The sequence below is a fragment of the Chrysemys picta genome, chromosome 1 (genome assembly GCF_011386835.1).
Source record: "Chrysemys picta bellii isolate R12L10 chromosome 1, ASM1138683v2, whole genome shotgun sequence".
NCBI lineage: Eukaryota > Metazoa > Chordata > Testudines > Emydidae > Chrysemys > Chrysemys picta.
This window is the reverse complement of record NC_088791.1, coordinates 310,127,745-310,152,845: the sequence shown is the minus strand read 5'-3', so window position 1 is coordinate 310,152,845 and position 25,101 is coordinate 310,127,745. Positions and strand designations below refer to the sequence as shown.

At 45.3% G+C, this 25,101-nt stretch overlaps 1 protein-coding gene across 4 annotated transcripts in view; it reads right to left on the bottom strand.

Moving 5' to 3' along the window:
• Window positions 1–24,087, bottom strand: part of USP12 (ubiquitin specific peptidase 12) — a 65,493-nt gene extending 41,406 nt beyond the window's left edge. Inside the window, exons 1-2 of one of the 4 annotated variants that reach the window (XM_024105384.3) lie at window positions 23,784–24,087; window positions 4,450–4,530 (exon numbers count right to left, since the gene is read on the bottom strand). In XM_024105384.3, coding sequence (XP_023961152.1) covers window positions 4,450–4,530; window positions 23,784–23,831 — 129 coding nt within the window. In that variant the 5' untranslated portion in view covers window positions 23,832–24,087. Of the gene's footprint in view, window positions 1–4,449; window positions 4,531–23,783 lie in introns of those variants that run through there. The other 3 variants (XM_024105381.3, XM_008168879.4, XM_065581395.1) reach the window with 3 other exon arrangements.
• Window positions 24,088–25,101: the final 1,014 nt, after the last annotated feature.

The window sequence follows — 25,101 nt, the reverse complement described above, 5'->3', positions numbered from 1 at the left end:
TACTGGCTATTAGTTTGAGTTCCCATTTTCGGGAGGTGCTAAGAAACTATAAAGAGGATAACAAAGTGATACATGGATTAGAGGATGAGTCAAATGAAATGTGCCAGAGCACACTAAGTTTATCTAGTCTGAAAAAGATCACCATATGCTAGTAATACCTTCAAAGTCACAATTTAAATGAAGGTATGGAACTGTTTCATCTCAGGGCAGATATACACTAAAGAGTTACGTCAATCCAGCTACGTCCCTCAGGGGTGTGAAAAATCCACACCCCTGAGCAACACAGTTAAGATGACTTAAGTCCCCATGTAGACAGATTTCAGAGTAGCAGCCCTGTTAGTCTGTATCCGCAAAAAACAGGAGTACTTGTGGCACCTTAGACACTAACAGATTTATAAGAGCATAAGCTTTCGTGGACTATGCATCCGAAGAAGTGGGCTGTAGTCCACGAAAGCTTATGCTCTAATAAATCTGTTAGTCTCTAAGGTGCCACAAGTACTCCTGTTCTTCATGTAGACAGAGTTAGGTCGATACAATAATTCTTCCATTGCCCTAGCTATTGCCTTTCAGGGAGGTGGATTACTTATGTCAAAGGGAGAACCCCTCCTATCAGCATAGGTAGCATCTACACTGAAGTGCTACAACGGTGCAACTCGGCAGCTCTGCCATTGTAGAGTTCCAAATGTAGACAAGCCCTCAGATGATATCAGGAATCTGAAACCAAGAAAAAGTTTAGCCTAGATATTATGAAAAACTTTACTGGACAAAGACTATCAAGATTTCCTCAGGCAGAACCATGAAAATTATTTACCGTTTCATAGTTCATCACAGGGTTCTGAATATCAGCAATGAAACTAACTAGTCTTAGGCCAGGTCTATGCTTAAAAATTTGATCGTTCTAGCTACATTGCTCAGGGCTGTGAAAAGTTTCACGCCTTGTGCAACATAGTTAGGTCGACCTAACCCCCTGTGCAGATCAATGGGAGAATTCTTCCATTGACTTAGCTACTGCTTCTCTGAGACATGAATTAACTACATTGATGGAAAAATCCCTTCTGTTGATGTAGGAAGTAGCTATGCTACAGCCCTAAAGCTGTACAGCTACAGCACCATAGTTGTGTCACTGTAGCAACTGTAGTGTAGTCATACTCTTAGTATCAACTTGCTTGTATTTGGCAAACCTGAGTAGCAGCAGAGGCACTAAGGCTATGTCTACACTATAGCTTATGTCAGCATAACTTATGTTGCTCAGTGGTGTGAATAAACCACCCCCTCCTGAGCAACATAAGTTACACCGACATAAGCGCCCGTGTGGACAGGACTATGTCAGCAGGAAAGCTTCTCCCGCCGACGTAGCTTCTGCTGTTCACAGAGGTGGTTTTATTATGCCACGGGAGAGCTCTCCTGTTGGCATAGAGCCAGCTTTTAAGTTCGGTGGTGGGTCACAGCCTGGTGTCGCTGTGAGATACTTTCCCCCTGAACTGGTCAAAACATTTGCTGTATGCCTTCCCTCCAGTTCTGCTCCTGCCCAAGGTCTTGTCCAAGATCAAACAAGATGGTGCCCAGCATAGCCTCACCAACATTGGTTTATGTCTCTACTAGTCCTATCAGTCAGAATCCCTATGATGCTTCTGAGAAATGTGGATGTGGTCTCCCAGGACAACAGCTGCTCCTCCATCTGACAGCATGGATGCTAAGTGGCTAACTTCCTTGGAAAGTCTTTGCTTTAAAGAAGAACGCCATGCAAGCCAAATGGATGGGCCCAGACTTCTTTGATATTTATATGGAGAGTGAGGTCCTAGGATGACCAAAGCCTCTGTGTCTGATGGGGGCCCAAATGAGCCACAAACACTCGTGGGTTATTATGAAACAATGTCAGGAGAGGAAAAGGCCCATGTACACCACAGTGCAAAAGAACTGTGGCCGATTTAATAAGAAACACTCAAGAGAGAAAGGAAAGTTATTTGGGAAAACTTGATTGAGACAGGACCCACTGAAGTCAGGCCTGCGTAGGTTACAATCAGAGGCAGTATGCCTTTAGATGCATGTAGACTGTCATTTTAAAAATCTTTTTTCTCTAGATCCTTTGCTCCCATTGGAAAATAAACAATATTTTTGTTTTAAGAGGACTGTTTTATCACCAGATACCACTGGTCACAGACTCCTGAAATGAAGAACCACAGGTTTCCAAATTCAGTCAGACCTGCTGGGTAAGATCAGTTATTACACACAGAATCATAAAAATGTACATCTGAAATGGACCTCAAAAGGTCATCTAGTCCATCCCCCACATGTTAAAGCAGGACCAAGTATAACTAGACCATCCTTAGACATTATACTATATAGCCCAGGGCTTGCTCTAAGAATGGGGGAACTGCAGAATTCCACCCCAAAATAGGTAAAAGGTAGAAAAGCCATTAGTCAAAAGCCACTTGAGGGACTGCATTCAGAGAGACAAGAAAGGGGATAGAGATGCAGCTGGCCTTGTAATCATGACATATTAACCAAAACTTCTGGACACAAGTTAAGGTACCTCTCCTGACTGCAGAAAGCTCCAAGCCTGCGCTGCCCTCGGAGTTGGGCTCTGAAGGTAGCAGCTACAGCGCTTCCTGGAGCTGGGGAAGGTTCCCGGAAGTGGTTCTGATATCCCCCATACTGCTGGGAGCGCCCAAGCTGGAGGCTCCTAGCTATTAGTCCAGGCCGGGCTGGGGAGGGACAGGACTTCTTCCCCTGCACAGCCACTCTGGGTGGTGGGGGAGAGGGGAAGAGATCAGACCCACCTCCAGGTACCTCCTCCGGCTGCAAGAAGCTCCGCAGCTGAATAAGCCTAGCTCTGAAGGCAGTGCAGCTGTGGAGCTTCCTGCAGTCGGGGGAGATACCCAGAGGTGGGTATGATCTCCCTCCCGAGCAGCCATGCAGGGGAAGAGGAAGTTCTACCCCTTCCCAGCCTGGCCCAAACTAGCAGCTAGGAGCCCCCAGCTGGGGCACGCCCAGCAGCACGGGGGAGATCAGACCCACCTCCAGGAAACAAAATGGACCGTGAATTTGGTAGGGCTCTACTGTCAGACTCACTTTCTTAAAGTGTAGCAGATCTGTGGAACATATCCTAGCAAGAAGCAGAAGATTACACTACAGTAGCAATTCCTGTTAACAGCAATTAAAAATAAACTTCTTTAAGAAACAAAGCATTGTGGCCTATGTTTATTCATTTTTTTTTTACTACTGTATATTCTGAAACCCACAACCATTTTAAAATATCTTTAAATCTGCTCAGCTGCAACTAGACAACTAAAAATGTCCACTGTGTTTTTAGATCTGTGTGATTTAAATGCTCCCCCAAATCTCTCTCACACACCCCGCTTTCAGACCAACAAGAAAGTTTTAAAACTGCAGCAACACTTAGTTTCACACAGAATGTTTCCAAGATGGTAGCAATTCCAGTTGGAACGATCAGAAGCATTTCAATGTACACCTCTACCCCGATATAACGTGACCTGATATAACACGAATTCAGATATAACAGTGCTGCGGGGGGGGGGGGGGGGCGCCGCGCACTCCGGCGGATCAAAGCAAGTTCAATATAACGCGGTTTCACCTATAACGCGGTAAGATTTTTTGGCTCCCGAGGACAGCAGAGTTGTATTGTTTTTCCCATTTGCTTTTTTAGAGTGCATATATTTAAACATAAGCCATTGTGCTTTCATTTAAATAGGCTTCTTTTCCAATCTGAGATTCTGCCACCATCTTAGAACAGCTGTGTGGTGGACTCCTGTAGCTCATGCAGAAACAAGCAGCATTTGGTGCTCTGGTCCATCCAAGGTGAAGGTGCTATATTATATTACTGTTTGTCTTTATAATACCCTCATCACCAAGAAACAAAATTTAAAAACTCTTACATCACTTCAGGCAGTGCTACATAAGTCTTCTAATGAGATGCAGTTTTCACAATTTGCCAACTGTCAGTTATGTAATTACATTTTATTACTGAACAGAATATTCTGAAATTTTCCAGTCTTGCTCTCTTTTTTGGGCTGAATATATTTTGAAAGTTTCAACAAAAACTGCAACCTTCATTCAGGCATTTCCGCACTTCTGAGTGCTTTAACACAGCAACCATAGCGGTAAGATTTTTTATATGTAATTATTTATATAGACTGTGATAACAACCACAGCATGCTATGTACTTTTCTGCTTTAGAGTATAGTAATCTGAAAAAGTAAAAGTTTAAAGAGTAAAACACAAGAAACATGAGAAATAGTTCTATATTTATTCTAACATATATACATACTGTACCTTTATGAGATGCTTAACTTTTAACATTAAGTTTACAGCAAGTCAGATTTCAATATTTTTTTCCATTGACATCATATTAGTGTCATACACAATTTGCTCCACCTCAGTTCTATCACTTAGTATTTCAAAGCAATCAAATTATCAATTGAAACTTACGTTAACTAAACCAAAATAGTGCTCATTGACTGGAAACTGTTCCGGACCAATCTCTTTCTCTAAAGTTGAGGCATTGGCGCCCTGGAAAATAAAACAATGCAAATCTTAATATTCACAGGTTCTATGGTTCTATTTATCTATTTATAGTTCTAGCTACGTCCACAGTGTGGACATGTAGTGTAACTAGAGAAGGAAAAAATAATTAAATGGCAGTTTCTACCAGGATACAAGGCCAGCTCTGCAATGGTCAATATGAATAACTGCACACACAAATGGCCAGTTACGCATCTAACTGGTAGAGTATGCACAAATGAGGCATGCAAATACATACCCGTGGTTCTGAAAATCTGCCCCAAATGTCTAATATGAACAACAATCACTTTTCTAAAAACAAAAACAGGTGCTCAATTGCTTTTGAAGTAGGATGTATTAATGTGGAAGACTGTCAGCCTCTATACTTGGAATTAACTGCCTATATTCCACAGCGCACATTTATTCTACCAAAATTAAGTAATTGTTTAAGGCAATTTTAAACCAAACAAAGGTTTGGTTTTTGAACATACCGGAAAAGCATCTCTGACTGAGTTTGAACTTTCTGATCCATCAAAATAAATAAATAAATAAAGGTTTTGGTCAGGATTTGGTACTTATTCCTAGGCACTCCATAACCTGGGGCTGATCCAGCCAAAACAAGCATGCACAGCTTTCAGGCCATAAATACTCTGGATTTCCTAGACTCTGTAACAACAGTTACGCCTTAGTCAGGTTAAGAAAGGCAAAGAAATACAAAAAACAATGGATTAGGTGTCTGTCCTGCCTCCTTCCCAGGGGGTAGTTTTTATGACCCAGCCCAGTCATTATATATGGCAATTAAAATTTTGGCAATGATTAGAGAGAGAACTAACTGAGTATGCTTAGCTAGTCCTAATTAGCCACCAATACAGAAAAAAGTAGCCATTTTAATTGTTGGTGTTTTTCTGGCTGACACCTCCAGAATGGAACTTAGTCCGGGAGAAGAATTAAATTGCCATCTTTTTCCCCCCGCATACAGCTCTTAAAGGAGGCAGAACATCTAGCAAGTATTCCTCAGACTACACCCCATTAATATTTTTAAAACTTCCAAAATATAGCATCATCTAACCTCTCTTGCACCAAGACAGACAGGATTATGTTATATCATTTTACAATCCCTTAAAAGATATTTATTTCTGTGTATGTTCTGGTTACTTCACCTTTAGTATGATATTTACTGACCTGCAGAAGTCACATGTATTTTTGAATAACTATAAATAAAGCACACCAAAACAGTAAGACATTAGTTCTTTTCTGAGCAGCATTTGCACGCATCTAGCATTGCAAAGCCCTGCCGTTAGCCTTCTTGGCAACAAGGGCACACTGTTGACTCATATCCAGCTTCTCGCCAACTGTAACCCTTAGGTCCTTTTCTGCAGAACTGCTGCCTAGCCATTCAGTCCCTAGTCTGTAGCAGTGCATGGGATTCTTCCGTCCTAAGTGCAGGCCTCTGCACTTGTCCTTGCTGAACCTCATCAGGTTTCTTTTGGCCCAATCCTCTAATTTGTCTAGGTCCCTCTGTATCCTATCCCTATCCTCCAGCGTATCTACCACTCCTCCCAGTTTAGTGTCATCTGCAAACTTGCTGAAAGTGCAGTCCACACCATCCTCCAGATCATTAATGAAGTAGTTCATATGTTTAGAGCTATTATTACAGATTACACTCATCATATTGAGATGTTCTCACCCCTCTGAGCCTCTCTCACCAGCCTTGTTAGGAACTGCACATTGCAAACATTTCAAAGCATGACCATTATCACCGCTCCACTATAACAAAATGTACAGGAGAAGCACTTAGATATCACATAGTAACTGTGTATCTTAGTGGAAATACCACTAGGCTGGCCTGGATGATATCTTGGGCAAGCCACATCACTTCTCTGTGCTTCAGTTTCCCATGTATAAAATGGAGATAAGAAGAACATAAGAACGGCCATACTGGGTCAGACCAAAAGTCCATCTAGCCCAATATCCTGTCTTCTGACAATGGCCAATGCCAGGTGCCCCAGAGGGAATGAACAGAACAGGGAATTATCAAGTGATCCATTCCCTGTCGCTCATTCCCAGCTTCTGGCAAACAGAGGATAGGGACACCATCCCTGCCCATCATTGCTAATAGCCAGTGATGGACCCATACTCCATGAACTTATCTAGTTCTTTTTTGAACCCTGTTATAGTCTTGGCCTTCACAACATCCTCTGACAAAGACTTCCACAGACTGACTGTGCATTGTGTGAAGAAATACTTCCTTTTATTTGTTTTAAACTTGCTGATTATTAATTTAATTTGGTGACCCCTAGTTCTTGTGTTATGAGGAGTAAATAACACTTCCTTATTTACTTTCTCCACACCACTCATGATTTTATAGACCTCTATCATATCCTCCCTTAGTCATCTCTTTTCCAAGTTGAAAAGTCCTAGTCTTATTAGTCTCTCCTCAAATAGAAGGCCTTCCATACCCCTAATCATTTTTGTTGCCTTTTTCTGAACTTTTTCCAATTCCAATATATCTTTTTTTAAATGGGGCACACACAGTATTCAAGATGTGGGTGTACCATTGATTAATATAGAGGCAATATGATATTTTATGTCTTACTATCTATCCCTTTCTTAATGATGCCCAACATTCGGGTCGCTTTTTTGACTGCTGCTGCACATTGAGTGGATTTTATTTAGGGAACTATCCACAATGACTCCAAGATCTTTTTCTTGAGTGGTAACAGCTAATTGAGACCCCATCATTTTATATGTATAGTTGGAATTGTGTTTTCCAATGTGCATTACTTTGCATTTATCAACACTGAATTTCATCTACCATTTTGTTGCCCCATTACCTAGTTTTGAGAGATACTTTTGTAGCTCTTCATAGTCTGCCTGGGACTTAACTATTTGAGTAGTTTTGTATCATCTGCAAATTTTGCCGCCCCACTGTTTATCCCTTTCTCCATATCATTTATGAATATGTTGAATTCAGACTCCTGGGGGACACCACTATTTACCTCTCTCCATTCTGAAAACTAGCCACAGTAACATATCAACTACAAATCTAGATGAGAACTACAACTGCCTAAATGGCCAATAACTCCTATCAACATTTATCTTCCTGTTTAAAAAAAATAGGAAATTAAACTTTATTAATGCAGAGATAAGTAAAGGACAGATGCTACCTACACCTGCCCTATACTCAAACACTTAGCATACTTCCCAGACAGAGTACTCCACCAGTAAATTTAACAGCCATTTCATACTGTCGGAGAAAAACAGCTATGGGCCTGTGTTTCTTAGCCTTTCTATCCCAAGAGTAGCCAATTATCTCCCAGGTAATGGAAGCAATCCCCCTGGTTCAAGTACAGCTATTTAGTACTTAACCTCAGCAGTCAGAATAAAATGGAAAACTGGAAACAGAGTGAACCATCTCCTGCATTAGTTATGGACAGTGAGTAGTCTTCCTTTGCCAAGAGCGCTGCTACATGGTCACAAGACAGTCAGATACTGGTAAATCTCTAGTGAGAGATGAACAAGATGTTTGACTTCAGTAAGAGGGCCAGAAATGACAATGTGCACCAAGAAATAATCTGAGAAGCTGTCAGTGTTGGGGATTCAACAGACTACAGACCAATGCAGAGCGTGGATCAAGTAGCTCGAGATAGAGTATCAGAAAGCCAGAGATGAGAACCACACCTCTGGGAACTCCTCATCATCCTGTCTCTTTTAAGAGGACTTTGACCCAAATAAATAAAGCTTATGCCCAAATAAATCTGTTAGTCTTTAAGAAGAGAGAAGTAGCACTGGAGCCTGACAAGTTTCCACTTTCATATCTATTATTGATACAGAAAAAAGAGGGATTTCCAGCTGATGATCCAATGCAATTATTATTACAAGCCATAGGCAGCAGTGTTTATCCACTCATGGCAGAATGCATGCCAGCACCTCAGCATCTCCCATCCCACCACATGGAATTCAAAATGGATACTGGGAAGTGCTAACAACAGTTAAATGAACAAACTCTCACACTGTTACAAAGATGTGGTGTTGTGCTAAAAGGAAGACTTTACATTGCCTTCCCTGACAATACGCCGCACAATACAAAATCAGCAACACCAGAGGGTACCAAATTGCCAGTGAATGGATGGGGGGGAGGAGGGGGGAAGAGAAGAGAGGAGGGAATAATCCATGGGTGATGAACTAACTGTTCAAATACACCAGGGGGTTGTATGAAGTCCAGAAATGTGGTGGGGATAGGGTGACCAGACAGCAAGTGTGAAAAATCGGGACAGGAAGTGGGGGGTAATAGGAGCCAATATAATAAAAAGACCCAAAAATCGGGACTGTCCCTATAAAATCGGAACATCTGGTCACCCTAGGTGGGGATGAGGAAGTGCTTTTCAGTTCTTTGTTACAGAAATATGCCTTAGAAGGGGGCAGGGAGGAAGGGGGTATTTAGGTGATACATGCCGTATTATGAGTCCTAGCAGTCCCTGTGTTGCGTATATAGTCCACATATTGCTAGATTAGTAGTCCATATTGTCAAGGGCTATTTGCACGTCATCCATAAACAGATGTAGTCCATGCAGTTTATGGTGTAAACCATAGCTGCAAAAAAGTAACACATGAATGCAGAGAGCTTTCAGCAGCTTATAGGGAGACAATAATCCCTGTGGAAGCTAGCGCTGCATCCTGTTGATTTCCCCAGGCGAGGATAGCTGCAAATTTTTCCTGTAGTGGGAACTCAACACACATCTGGCTTCCAGCTAATAGCTTGGAACAGAATATCCCTTTGCCATTCGGGAATCTCCAGAATTGTTATGTCCTCCCAAACGCCTAAAAGGATAATAAAACCATAGGTAGTAAACTTTGGAAAGTGGCACTCACCCCCCCAAAGCTAAAGTGGACTGCAATTTTTAACAATAGATCACTAAATAAATTTTGTAAATTTCACTTTACCATTATGTGTCAAGACTTTATGCTCTACTTAACTCTAAGTGGTGTCCAAGCAGCATTTGGGAACTAAAAAACTGTTGGTCTCAGATATACTGAAGCACAGTTATTCAAAATATCATGTTTTGGCCTTGAGATGCTAAAGAAATTTCTGCTGATGATATAATAAAACTTTTCTGAAATACTGAGACAGTGTACTGTTTCATTTCCATTTTCAGGCCCTTCTACCTCTGCAGTCCAACCACAATCAAGCAGGGGCCTGGCGGGGAGGAATCGCGCTGTCATGATGCAGTAAAACATTGTGAAGAGCACAGCAAGCCACGGTAATGCAGACAGCATTGATAAACACTTGAATCCAAATGGTTCTGTAAATAGCACCAGCAAGATTTTAATTGGCCAAATGCACATTCAGCCACCATTCTGTACCTATTGAGAGTGTAATTAAACCTTCCTTTGCCAGGGCCTCTGAAATCAGGGTACAATTTCATAACACCAGGGTGGGGTCTCTTAGAATAAAAGTGGGGACAGTTACTCCATTTATGACAATGTCCTTTGATGAGAATAGCGTCCCAGTCTGTTCACGAACGAAAACTCCCAATTAGTGGAAAACTGTCATCATGCACTTTTCTAGTAGTCCATGTTGGCATCCACGAATCGGCCTCTGTGGTTGACAAGGGCCAGCACAACGACGGAGGAGTAGCCTTTGTGGTTTATGTACTCTTGTGCTCCTTGAAGGAGGACAAGCTTTGGGCATGAGTACCATCATGGCCCCAGTGCAGTTGGGAAACCCTATTCTCTCACACCCAGCAATTATGACAAGGACATTTTTTATGTTCACCACGTTTGAGCAAATCACATGCCTGACTGTGGTGGAGGTTTCACTCGAATTGCCAACACTGAACTGATTAGCAATGGACTTGTAGAAGTCAGAAGTAGCCAGCTTCCAGATAGTTATACAACCTGTTTCTGGACCAGCATGGCCACCCTCTCTCACATTGGAGGTTCGTAGGAAGCTGCTCACAAAGCTCCAGAAATGTCACTTTCTTCATGCAAAACTTCTGGAGCCACTGCTGATCATCCCAGGTCCACCTGACAATATGATCCCATCAGTCTGTGCCTGTGATCCTGCTCAGGAATCATTGGTCTACATAAAGGACATCAGCAGCTATATTGAGAGTTGTGAACAGCATTAGCCAGTTGGCATCTGCCATCTCCTCCTCTGCTGAGAGGTGCATTCAGTAAGTCAGAAAATGCCATCAAAACATCCACCAGCATCTGATGGATGCTCTGCCTGTTTCCTGAAATGGGAGTGAAAGAATAAGCAGAACAAGTTCTTCAAATGGTGCCTCATCCATGTTGCTGGCTCCGGTTGCTGAGAGCGTGCAGACCCAAAAGATGTCTTGGCTGGATGTGTTGGTGGGCTGAAACAACTTCCAATATGGTTCTGAAGGATGGATAGTCAAGTTTTCCCACAGTGCACCAGGAACCAACGACGAGAGCAGCTACAGCTAAGGAGGGAGCTAGGAAGCCTGGGACATGGTGGTTTGACTCAGGTCTGCATAGTGCAGTGTGGATGCATGAGAGCAGATGTGAGACCCAGGTCCAGAAATTGTAAACCCAGGGTCACAAATCAGCGTGGATACTCAAGTGCAGACTTATAAACACCAAGTCTCCAGACTTAAATCCAAAAGACCCTCGGCTTACATTGCAGCGTAGACATACCCTAACAGCTAAATATTCTTTAACCTGTTCTTTCCCTAGTCTAGCCTATATTCCTTCCCCCTTGTTGCTAATATTATATGCGTTAAACATCTGGTCACACACAACCTTTTTATTTAAAACAAAAAAAAAGCATTAACAACTTCAGCTCCTAGCCTCAAAGTAAAAGCACAAGGCATTCCTGACCATCCAGCCTTAGCCAGGGGTGAAAGTAACTTAAAGTACTCCGGAGTCCTGAAGAGGGGTGTGGCCTCCACCGGGAGAGATTTAAAGGGCCAGGGCTGTGGTAGCAGCAGCTGGGAGCCCCAAGCCCTTTTAATCACCCCCTGAGCTCCCAGCTGCAGAGGTGTCTGGAAGTCCTGGGATTCGGGGGCGATTTAAAGGGGGTGATTTAAAGGGCCCGGGGGCTCTAGCTGCTGCTACTGCAGCGGAGCCCCGGGCCCTTTAAATTGCCGACAGAGCCCTGGGGCTCCAGCAGCAGGGACCGAGGCTCCGGCTGCCGCTACCCTCCAGGACCCTTTAAATTGTTTCCGGAGCCCTGCTGCAGGAGCCCTGGGGTAGCAGCGGCAGGTCTCCAGTGGCTATTTAAAGGGCCCGGGGTAGTAGAGGCAGCGGGAGCCCCGAACCCTTTCAATAGCCACCAGAGCCCTGCCGCCGCTAGCCCAGGGCTCCAGCAGGCTCCAGGGGCTATTTAAAGGGCCCGGTCCCTTTAAATTGTCCCCAGAGCCCTAGGGTAGCGGCAGTGGGGCTCCAGCAGCGATTTAAAGAGCCCAGGGCGGCAGTGTTGGCAGGAGCCCTGGGCCCTTTAAATCGCCACCCGAGCCCTGCCGCCGCTACCCCAGGGCTCTGGCAGCAATTTAAAGGCACCTGGGCTCCAGCCCTTTAAATTGCTGCCTCAGGAAGCCGGTCCACCCGGGTATGGTGCACCAGCTCTTGCTGGTAGGGGTGGCAGGTTTGTAGAAATTTTGGTGGTGGGCCCAGAACCTGCCCCTGCCCAAACTCTGCCCACCCCCCCAAACTCCACTCCCCACCTGCCCAAGGCTCTGGGAGGGAGTTTGGGTGGGGGAGGAGGTCTGGGGTACAGGCCCTGGGCTGGGGCAGGGGACTGGGGTGCAGGCTCTGGGAGGGAGTTTGGGGATGGGAGGGAGTGTAGAGAGAGGGGGTGCAGGTTCTGGGAGGCAGTTTTGGGATAAGAGAGGGTGCAGAGGGAGGGGTGCAGGGGTGAGGGCTGTGGGGTGAGGCTGGGGGTGGATTTAGGGTGTGGCTGGGGACTCAGGGCTGAGGCAGAGGGTTAGGGTGCATGGGGATGAGAGCTCTGGCTGGGGCTGGAGATGAGGGGTTTTGGGTGTTGGAGAGGCTCAGGGCTAGGACAGAGGATTGGGGTGTGGGGGGATGAGGGCTCTGGCTGGGGGTGTGGGCTCTGGGGTGGGGGTGGGGGCAGGGCTGGGGATGAGTTTGGGGTGCAGGCAGGCTGCTCTGGGACTGGAGCCAGAGAGGAGGACTCCCCCCAGCCCTCTCCCTACCGGCAGCAGCGAGCTCTGGGGTAGGGACCCCCTTCTCCCCCCCGGCAGCACACTCACCCCCCCACTGTCACTCCTAGGGCCCCTCTCAGGTCCAGGAATGCCCCTTGCCTCCCCTGTGGTGGGTGCCATGCCGGGAGGGCTGCCATCAAATGGGCGCCTCCAACCCTGCTGCTGCCCCTCACTGTAGCCTCACTGGGGGTGGGGGATGGGGCTCCCCCTTGCCCAGCATGGGGCAAGAGCGGTGACTGCGGGCATGGGGGACGGCTGTACTGGTGGAGGGTCCCACCGGAAAATGAAAGGGTCTGAGGGGGAAAGGCAGCCTGAGGGGGGCACTAGGACCCTGCAGCGGCAGTTAATGCAGGCAGGCAGCGTGGAGCTTCATGGGAGAGACACAGGAGGTAACCCAGGGAGGTGCACGGGGGCAGCAAAGGGGGGCCAGCCCACACTCAGGGGAGGTGCGGGGAGGGCAACAGGTGGGGCTAGGGGGGAGACCCGGCCCTGAACATTCACGGAGCCGGGCACCTGGACCCTCAATATTGCTGGAGCCAGGACAAGGAGTCAGAGGGAGAGAATGCTCCATTTTCTTGCTGGTACACTGCTGCACCTTTTCTTACCAGCCCGTACCAGCTTACTTTCACCTCTGGCCTTAACCATTTGCTGTAGTGTTCAGAGGCAGCCTCTCTGGCTGTTCACGATGTTCTGAAAGTCTCTGCACCTCTGCCCATCAGTGAGGCTCTCTCCCATTGAAAGAGTTATCCCATTAGGCAGATATTGCTCAGCAGACTCCAGCCTAGTCATCAGACACCAGCATATCCCTTTCAGCATTCTGAACAGTGGAATGTGTATTCTTCTCCAGTAACTCAGGGTATAGCTGAACAGCCCCTTTCTCTATCCAAAATGTCCAGTTAAAGGCTTCATACACCAAGGAAGCCAAGGGTAATCTAAGTCTCCTAGAAGGACCATGGGAATCATACCACCATTAACATCCAGAGTGGTCCTGGGAGGACACATGTTTTCATTAAAGAAAACAGATCTGAGTTTCTAAAGATCCTAGCAACATGGATCTTTCCAGACCACCTTATATCAATATTGGCAAACCTTCCATGGTGATCAACCATATCTGAAGCGCTGTTCAGATATACCCATTTCTGTTTATGAACTCTGGGTGTGGGAGGCAAAAGAATATGCACAAGGGTCTCATTAATGGCCCCCAATATAATTCAGGAACCCCAACCAGGCAAACCCATCAATAACCTCCTGTGCACTACCAAGTGTTATCCCCTGGGGGATCAGCACTTTAATGCACTGCACATCTCCATGACAACAGCCGCAACAGTACCAAACTGATTAGCTACTGACCAACGGGGGATAGTTAGCTTCCAGATGGCAATGGTCACAAACTTCTCCATGGTAAGAGGAACTCTCATGTTCATACACTACTGCAGCAGCTCAGGGGTGAGTGAGTTCCATACAGATCTCTGGGAAAGTGGCATATATCCTGAAACTCTATCACAACTACTGGTCATCCCAGGTCTCCAGCACTATTCTTTCACACCACTCAATTTGTTTCTCAAGCCAAGACATGGTGCTCCTCCAAGTGAAGCTGCCCCAGGAAAAGTTCATCCACCAGTAGTTGCTCAGTTTCATCCTCCTCTACCCAAACTGGCTATGCAGCGCAGTAGCTGACTCCCAAAGCCATCTGACTGCATGACTACAAATACCGCATTAATTACTGTAACAGATATAACAATATCCTGCAATATCCTACACAAACCTTATGGAATTAAGTTAAACCTTATTGAACTAAGGATTTCAGGAGTCAATTGAATTACAAATGCCATTGTTTATGTGCTATTGTGGAACTGTATGTAATTTCTCTAGGAGATGTGACTAATGCAATCTCTGGGCAGCATTAGGAAAGGACTTTTTGGGAAAATACACATGAAATGGATTTCCTAGGAAATACTCGGGGTGAGGGAAATGAAAATGACCCATCTCCCTTCTGAAGCTTCACCTTGAGCAGAAAAATCATTGTCTGGCTGATTACCTATTCACCATCTCTTCAAAGGCCCAAACTGTATAAATGAATGACTCTCAGAGTCATGAATGTGCTTGTTCTGAGCTGAAACTGTGATGAACTAGTAACCACAGGCAAAAACCCTGTTTTGGGTTTGAAAAACTAATCACCTACCAGAGCCCTTGCTAGACTACAGAGGGGAATACAGGTACCGTTACCCTGAACTGTGATTACTACTACTACAGCTACTACTGACTGTCAGGATCATGGCATTCAGCAGCATTCCCTGCATGATGCCTAACAGCATTTTGAAAATGGTGCTGCCTCATAAAATACAGATGTATCATGGGATGCCAGAAGAGGAATCATGGGAATATACTAATTTCACCCATAATTCCAGATGCTTTCAGTAGATTTCCCACAATGTGCAGCAAGGAAAATAATCCCAGAATACACACAGAATTTCACACAGTTTCCCAGTTGCTTACAAAACTGTTTGCTAAAGAGCAGAAATATGCTGGAAATCAGGACTCCTTGATTCTATCACTAGCTCTGATAATGTAGCTTCATTACAGAATTAGCCTATGTTATTCTTACTCAGGTGTTGCCTGAAGCCCCCTTCCATGCACACACAAAAACCTCTCACATGAGTTAAGTAATGCATTCAGTCCAAGTTAGCTGGCGCTGCTTGGGGGTGTGGGTTACAGGCCCGGTTACGCATTCACTTGGGCTAGTAATCTGCCCACTTGGCAGCAAGGATGCCAGTTAAATCACTTAAGTGCATATAGTCCTTAAATGCCTTCTCACAATTATTCACATACACCCAAAAGGACTGACAAGTTCTCCCACAATTCACTGGGAAAGACTCACAGAGCAGCTCAGCTTTCTACAACACAAATATGACCCCCAGAAGTCCAAACACCACACACAGAAGAGTGCAGCACCAGTTAGGACACAGTAATTAGGGCAGAGCTTTACAGTGTGGCCACTGACACCTGGGCTAGGCTATCATAGGTGCCAATAACCTGGGTAACTCTGAAGTGAATACATACCCTTAGACATAGGATGACCAAAGCACATTCAATTGGAAAGGCAGTGTGGTTGGGTTTTATATCTGACAATGCTTGTAGAGACCTTATGAAACCTCTTTTAATGTACCTGTAAAACGGGATGGCAGTTCACACAGGATGACTGCTTTCTAGGATTCATAGACTTCGTCAATAAGAAGGATAACAAAGTGCATGGAAATATAAGACAGCTAATAGAGGTCAGATTTGAATGTATGGTCTCTTCTCCCCCAGCTCTTTCCCAACTTCCCCCTAGGCTACAGGATCTTTTGGGGGAGTGAAGAGTTAGTGAGAGAGACACACACACACCTTCCCCAAACAGCTATCTTATATCATCACTATTAAATACAGCATGTTCATCTTGGCACATTTCTTTTCCATTTTGGGGAAAGAGTCACAAATCATGACACAGACAAACACTACCTATAAATACAAGATCAGTTATAAATAACTAATCTTGTGGTAATCAGCACACAAGAAGCAAAGCACATATCCAGAATGCTCGCTACAGGGATCTGAAAAAAGGGGAGAATCTTGTGGGGGGGCAGGGAATCAAAAAGGGGAGATTTTAGAAGTCTTATTATAGAGCCATAAAAAAAGTATGGCTGGAAGGGACCTCAAGAGGCCAAGACTATAACAGGGTTCAAAAAAAACCAAAAAAAAACCAAACAAACAAAAAAAAAACCTAGAAAAATTCATGGAAGATAAGTCTATCAATGGCTATTAGCCAGGATGGGTAGCGATGGTGTCCCTATCCTCTGTTTGCCAGAAGCTGGGAATGAGCGACAGGGGATGGGATCACTTGATGATTACCTGTTCTGTTCATTCCCTCTGGGACACCTGGCATTGGCCACTGTCGGAAGACAGGATACCAGGCTAGATGGACCTTTTGTCTGACCCAGTATGGCCGCTCTTATGTTCTCATATGTCATCAAATCCAGTCCCTTGCACTGAAGCAGGACACGTAAACCTAGACTACCCATGACTGGTGTTTATCTAACCTGTACTTAAAAACCTCCAGTCATAGGGATTCCATCACCTCCTTTGGAAGCCTATACCAGTGGTTAACTAACTTTAAAATTACAAAGTTTTTCCTAATATCTAACGGACAAGGAGAACAACTAATCACTGTCCTCTTTCAAACAGCTGTTAACATATTTGAAGACTTGTCAGGTCCCCCTCTCGGTCTTCTTTTCTCAAGAATAAACATGTTTAGTTTTTTTTAACCTTTCCTCATAGATTAGGTTTTCTAAACCTTTTATCATTTTTGTTGCTTTCCTCTCAATTCTCTCAAATGTATCCACATCTTTCCTAAAGCATGGAGCCCAGAGCTGGACACAGTACTCCAACTGAGGCCTCACCATTGGCGAGCAGAGCAGGACAATTACCTCCCGTGTCTTACACACAACATTCATGTTGATACACCCCAGAATATTAGCCTTTTTCACAGCTGCCTAATGCTGTTGGCTCTCAATCAATGTGTGTTCCACTATAACCCCCACATCCTTCTCAGCAGTACTACCACCTAGCCAGCTTTCCCCATTTTGTTAGGAAGGAAAAGTCAAATGCATAGCTAAGTGCTGTACTTGTCCTTACTAAATTTCATCTTGTTGATTTCAGACCAATTCGCCAATGTCATTCTGAATTCTAATCCTTTCTTCTAAAATCCATGTGACCCCACCCAGCTTGGTATCATCCACAAATTTTATAATCATACTCTCCACTCCATTATTCAAGTAATTAATGAAACACTACTGAACAGTACGTATGAACTTCTTGCTGCCAACTGGCAGAGGGCACAGAGATACATAGGGGAACTTGAATTCCTTGGATTCACCAAAAGGGGTCAGGTAAGGTCTCTTATGATATGTATATATGGAAAATGTGCAAGAAGTATATATGCTGTATACATGCTGAAAATTATATTCTGTAGGCCTTGTAAAGACAGGGCATGCTACTTTTGGGTGATTTGAGACAAACTTGTCCAGACAGGAGGTGGAAGACATTTATCTCCCTGGTGGACCATTGTGTATTGTGTTTCTTATTATAGAAATCTATTAGCATACTGAGTCAAATGCTAATGAAGAGCTTGCAGAGACTTCAAAAGGAAACTAACAGGAAGAAGTAAACAGCGGGAGGGAGGGGGGTTTAGGGTTAGGGGGGAGAGAAGACCCTGCTTTCATGTGAAGATAAAAGATCTGGTCTGGTCTATCTGGGGTGCAGAGAGATGCCCTGGCATCCTTCAATCTACCAAGACAAGTGCCAGCAGGTTTGATCTTATCAAACGGGGTTCTCAGCCATCCTGGTTGAAAATGCTGAGGAAAGGACATAAGGTAAGCTATCTTGTTGGAGACAGGAATGTTTTGTGAGTTAAATTTCAACTCTACAAAGAGAGCTATGATTTTGTTTTATATGTAAGAATTTGTTTCCAATATTCTTACTTTCTATCATCTAAATCTCTGTGCTTTGGTAATAGATATATTTATAGTGAAAACAAGAATAAGTTTAAGTGTTTGTTAAGAAAAGTGTCAATCCTGAATTAAAACTAATAAACTTGTGTTACTATTCCTTTGAGAGTAGCAAATCTGAGACTTCTGAGAGTGTTCAGTGGACCAGGGCCTGGGTGCTCAAAAGGGATGCTTGGTGTGCCTATCGTTAACCTTCACAGACAGAGACAGGCCTGCTGAGGCATGGAAGTTAGTGCTCATGTTGCTAGAGGATGTTGGAGTCAGGGAGCTGATCCACAGCAGGCACAGACAAGACTTCCTCTTGCTAAGGGCAGGTGGAAGCGAGGTGCCTCATAATTTTGGATGCTCTTGGGAAGCATCACAGTACCACACTGAGGGCTGACCCCTGTTGGACCCCATTAGATAAGCCCTCCCAATTAGACAACGAACCATTGATAACTACTCTTTGAGTACAATTTTTCAACCAGTTGTGCACCCACCTTCTAGTAATTTTATCTAGACCAGATTTCCCTAGTCATCTTATGAGAATGTCATGTGGAACTGTGTCAAAAGCCTTACTAAAATCAGGATATATCATGTCTATTGCTTTCCCCCATCCACTATGTTTGTGACTCTGTTCTTGACAAATCCATATTGACTATTCCTTATAATCCCATTATCCTCTAGGTGCTTACAAACTGATTAATATTTAATCCTCTATCTTTCCATGTATTGAAGTTAAGTTGACTGATTTATGATTCCCCAGGTTCTCTTTGTCTCCCTTTTTAAAGATAGGTAGTAGATTTGCCCTTTTCCAGTCCTCTGGGATCTCACCTGTCCTCTGAGTTCTCAAAGATAATCACTAACAGTTCCATGATTGCTTTGGCTAGATTCTTAGGTACTCTAGAGCAGGGAAGCGGCGTGGGCCGAGGGACTTGCTAGCCGCCCTTCCTGCAGCCCCCATTGGCCTGGAACAGCGAATCGCGGCCAGTGAGAGCCGCGATGGGCCGAACCTGCGGACGCAGCAGGTAAACAAACCGGCCCACCAGGGGCTTTCCCTGAACAAGCGGCGGCCCTAGATTGAGAACCACTGCTGTAGAGTGAATTTCATTAGGCCCTGCTGACTTGAATATACCTAACTTATCTAAACATTCTTTAACCTAGTTTTTCCCTATTTTGGAATGTGTTCCTTTCCCCTTGTTAATATTGTGCAGAGTATCCAGTCACCCTTAATTTTCTAGTGAAGATTAATGCTTATTTTGCTAAGCTCAGTAAACACCTCAGCCTTCTTGCTGTCATAGTTATTAGCGTGCCGTCCCCAGGAAGTAGAGTACCTACACTTTCCTTTGTCTCTCTTTCAATCCTAATGTATTTAAGGAACCTATTCTTATTGCTTTGTATGTCCTTTGCTAGGTGTAATTCATTTTGTGCCCTTAATCCTGAATTCCACCAGGATTGCAACAATTTCCACCTCACCATCAACCTCACCCTGGACCAGTCCACACAAGAGATCCACTTCCTAGACACTACAGTACTAATAAGTGATGGTCACAAACACCACCCTATACCAGAAACCCACTGACTGCTATATTTACCTACATGCCTCCAGCTTTCATCCAGATCACATCACACAATCCATTTTCTACAGCCAAGCTCTAAGATACAACCGCATTTGCTCCAATCCCTCATACAGAGACAAACACCTACAGAATCTCTCTCAATCATTCTTAAAACTGCACTATCCACCTGGTGAAGTGAAGAATCAGACTGACAGAGCCAGAAGAGTACCCTGAAGTCACCTACTACAAGACAGGCCCAACAAAGAAAGTAACAGAACGCCACTAGCCGTCACCTACAGCCCCCAACTAAAACCTCTCCAGCGCATCGTCAAGGATCTACAACCTATCCTGAAGGACGATCCCTCACTCTCACAGACCTTGGGAGACAGGCCAGTCCTCGCTTACAGACCTGCAACCCCAACCTGAAGCAAATATACACCAGGACCTACACACCACACAACAAAAACACTAACCCAGGAACCAAACCCTGCAACAAACCCCAGTGCCAACTCTGTCCGTATATCTATTCAAGGGACACCATCATAGAACCTAACCACATCAGCCACACCATCAGGGCCTCATTCACCTGCACATCTACTAATGTGATATGTGCCAGCAATGCACCTCTGCCACATACATTGGCCAAACCGAACAATCTCTACGCAAAAGAATAAATGGAAACAAATCTGACATCAGGAATTATAATAACCAAAAACCAGTAGGAGAACACTTCAGTCTCCCTGGTCACTCAATAACAGACTTAAAAGTGCCAATTCTTCAACAACAAAAACTTCAAAAACAGATTCCAACAAGAAACTGCAGAACTGGAATTAATTTGCAAACCGGACACCATCAAATTAGGCCTGAATAAAGACTGGGAGTGGATGGGTCACTACAAAAACTAAATAAGTTTGTTAATCTCTAAGTGCCACAAATACTCCTCATTGTTTTTACAAAAACTTATTTCCCCTTGCTAAATACTCACACCTTCTTTTCAACTGTTTGAAATGGGCCATCTTGTTTACATTGGCCTCATTAGCACTAAAAAAGTGATTTCCATTCTTTCTTGTTAACTGTTGAGAATAGGCAACTTCCAACTTAATTGAATTGGCTCGTTAGCACTGATCCCCCACTTGGTAAGGCAACTCCCATCTTTTCATATGCTGCGTATTTACACCTTCCTACTGTATGTTCCACTCCATGTATCTGATGAAGTGGGGTTTAGCCCACGAAAGCCTATGCCCAAATAAATTTGTTAGTCTCTAAGGCCTTGGCTACACTTACCCGCTAGTTTGGCGGCTGGCAATCGAACTTCTGGGTTCGACTTATCGCGTCTAGTCTGGACGCGATAAGTCGAACCCGGAAGTGCTCGCCGTCGACTGCGGTACTCCAGCTCGGCGAGAGGAGTACCGCGGAGTCGACGGGGGAGCCTGCCTGCCGAGTGTGGACCAAGGTAAGTTCGAACTAAGGTACTTCGACTTCAGCTACGTTATTCACGTAGCTGAAGTTGCGTACCTTAGTTCGAATTAGGGGGGTAGTGTAGACCAAGCCTAAGGTGCCACAAGGACTCCTTGTTGTTTTTCCTATTCTTCCTATTTTACCTCCGCATCAGAATAGTTTGCAATTATGCCTTCACTACTGTCCCATTGAGAAACAGCCAGCTCTCCTTAACTCCTTTATCCCTTATTCTCTCTGTATCAACCCAATTTTCATCAAGCCACCATGAAAGAATCAAATTGTAAATGTAAATTTTGAATACTTTTTTTTTTTTTTTTAACAAAATAAAGATTTAAAACACCACTTAAACTAAGAACTTTTATCTCAGCATTATAACTATACTGTTGGGACCAGCTTCAGCATAATGTGTGCATTAATTTACACTATGATTGTAAATAAGATCCTAGATTACCAAGTAAATTTAAACACAGCAGCTTTAAAACGGGTATCTTCATCTAGTGGTCCTATCCCAAGATCCTAATAAAGCACAGACATTTCAAAATTCATTTTAAATTTTATAATGACTTTATCCCAAAGCACATCATGAGTTAATAAACCATACGACTGAACATATGTACCCGATGTAAAAATGTCTTAGTTATGTATAGACATATATTTTAGTTCATCGCGAGATTTAACTGAAACAAAATGGTTTAGGTGACAACACAGAATGTAGAGTCCTCTCCTACATCACTTGTTCAGCTCCAACCCATACCTGATGACTGTTTAATAGCTTAACTGAAAGTACTTTGTGTGCTCTCTCATACCACAAACATCTGTCACTACAGTAGACTTGCAACCATTACTGGCAATTTTAGCTGACATAGCTATAGAAAGTAATTCATTTAGAATAGTTTGGGCCTCCTTTGAAACTTTTGCTTGATATATTAAGACAATAATACAGAAATTCATAAAAACTGCAGAACAGTCTCCCATGGGAAGTGGAGGAAGCCCCACTGCTTGAGAAGTTTATAACTAGACAGAGAAAAAAGCCCAGAGAAGTACTGTAGGGAATGATCCAATAGGTCTCTCCCAACTTCTGCAGTCTCTAACTTCTAAATTCACATTTTTGTGCTCTCAAAAGGAGATGTGTACATAGCTCCTTCATTCATAGTACAGTTTTACAGAAGAGTGGAATGCAAGATTTCCTACAATGGTCTGCCAAAGTGCCTCATTTCTGAGGAGAGATTATTTCTACAGGTTAGAGGATAGCTTGGTCTCAAAGTTCAGCACTCTCAAAAAGCACTAAATTCATAATTTTTTTTAGTTAGAGATAGAAAAGTTCTATTACACCAATTAGTGTGCTCATAACTCTTTCTTCAAAAATAATTAAGGATGAAGTCAAATTAAAAATAAACACTGAAAGATGTGTTCCCATCAGGACTTGGACCGATGCAAACAGTTCAGACTACATACCAGTATGTGTGCCATATTGCACAAGACTAACTACACTGGATGCTAATGCAGCTTTTAAGGGTAACCAAGGGTGCACCAGACTGCCACTGTGACATGACGACCAAGCCCACACAACATTAGTGAGGCATTACGTACTAACTACCGATGACAAAAAAAATATGATGCGGAGTTGAGGGTGGGAGGGGGGTAGAGTCAAGATCTCTAGAAAGCCTATACTCAATAAAAACCAGCTTGAGCAAATATTTTAAAGGATCTGCAAGATTTCCAGTACAATTTTGAAAAAGACTTCTGTCTACTGGTTAACTAATGATTCCTAAAAAGCAACAGAGGGTCCTGTGGCACCTTTGAGACTAACAGAAGTACTGGGAGCATAAGCTTTCGTGGGTAAGAACCTCACTTGAGGTTCTTACCCACGAAAGCTTATGCTCCCAGTACTTCTGTTAGTCTCAAAGGTGCCACAGGACCCTCTGTTGCTTTTTACAGATTCAGACTAACACGGCTACCCCTCTGATAATGATTCCTAGTTTCCTGTGTGGTTATTTAAATCAAGTTTCACCATATGTCCATATTACGCTTCCCCACCCCCATTGCCATTAATGCTTGCCTCAATGCTGCATTCTCTAAAGCCGATTAACTACACCCAGTTTTTGATTCCCACCCTCGCTCCCTCCCACGGCGAGTGGCACACTCTTCTACATGCACACACAAAACCCAGGCAGAGAGGAAGCACCGCTCCGAGGAGCTTGGTTTTCGAACCCAGCATAACCCGTGTCACCTGTTTGCAAGGGAAGGAAGCGCCCCCCTCACGCCCTTTCCCAACACACACACCCACCCACCCACGCGCGATGCTGCAGGGCCCCCGCAGCGCACGCGCTACCTTCCGTCCCAATTCCAAACCCACCCCCCGATTCAGTGCCTGGCTCACACACCCCCCCGCGAAGCATGCACAGGCGCCCCAGAACCCGCCCCCTCGAGCCCGCCTCGCCAGGAGGCTCCCCCTCACACCCGGCGCCCGGCCCCCTTATATCACCGCCCGCCCCCACAGGCCCCGCGGGGGCCCGGCCGGCCCCCTCTCTCACCATGGTACAGATAGAGGCGATTTTGGAGACCGTCATTAGGATTTCCATCCGCCCAGCGCCATCTTCCGCCCACTCACAGCGCCGAGCCGGGGAGGGGGCAGCCCCCGCCGCCCCCACCAGCCGCTGCAGCGGGACACGTACCCCGCGCGCCAGACCCGCCGCCCCAACCGCCGGGCGCGCGGCTCTAAGAGAGGCAGAATCTAGAGCGCGAGACCCTCACCCTCCTGCCCCGCGCGCAGGCACAGATCGCGAGCCCACCCCCGCCTTACGCCGGCTCCCTCTGGGCCCTAGCGCCGCCCAATGCCTGCCCTCTGCTTCCTCTCGGGCCTTTGCGCCGCCCACTCCAAGCGGCTCCCAGCACCGGGCTATAGCGCCGCCACACATTGGCTCGCCCGGGCCGTAGCGGCGCCACGTCGGCTCTCTCCGGGCCCTAGCTCCAGTGTGCCATGCAGTCCCCTCCCCACCAGCCCGGCTGCCCCCGGAGCACTGCCGGCATGTGGGGCCCTCCACCACCCGCGCCTGAAGGGGATGGACCCACGCGCAGGGTGGCAGCGCAGCATATGGCAGCAGTGGCCTGCCGCACCTGGCCGAAGTCAGGCACCATATGCCTGGCTTACAAAGCAGGGGCCCGTGGAGCCTGATCAGTGGCGGGCTCTTGCTGTTTGCCGCCTCTTCGTTGCTTGAGGGGGACAGAAACTTTATTCTCCTCACAGGGGAGAGTGGTAGGCAAACCCTGGAGCCCCACTGTTGAGAACAACACCCCAAAGCGCAGACAGTCAGGCGAGCTGGGAAGTCAGTGCCATGGTCCTGCCTTGCCACTATTAAACAGTCGCAAAGTTCCAGAACTGGTAAGACATTGCGGTACCATTCACAAACAGGAGCCTGATTTGCCACTGTGTTACTTCAGAGTTAAACAGCTGTAATGCCCGCCGTTGACCTGGATGGGGTTACACCTGCATTGTATAATCCACACACTTCCTGGGTGTAGTGTTCTGTCCCATCTCGTGGCACTAAGGCTTGGTCTACACTGGGGGAGGGAGGGAATCGATCTAAGTTACGCAATTTCAGCTACGTGAATAACGTAGTTGAAGTCAATGTACTTAGATCTGCTCACCGCAGAGTCTTCACTGCAGTAAGTCGACGGCTGCCACTCCCCCATCGACTCCGCCTGTGCCTCTGGTGCCGGTGGAGTACAGGGGTCGACAGAAGAGCAGTCGGGTCAATTTATCCCGTCTAGACTAGACGGGATAAATAGACCCCCATGAATTGATTGCTGCCTGCCGATCCGATGGGCAGTATAGACATACCCTGAGACCAC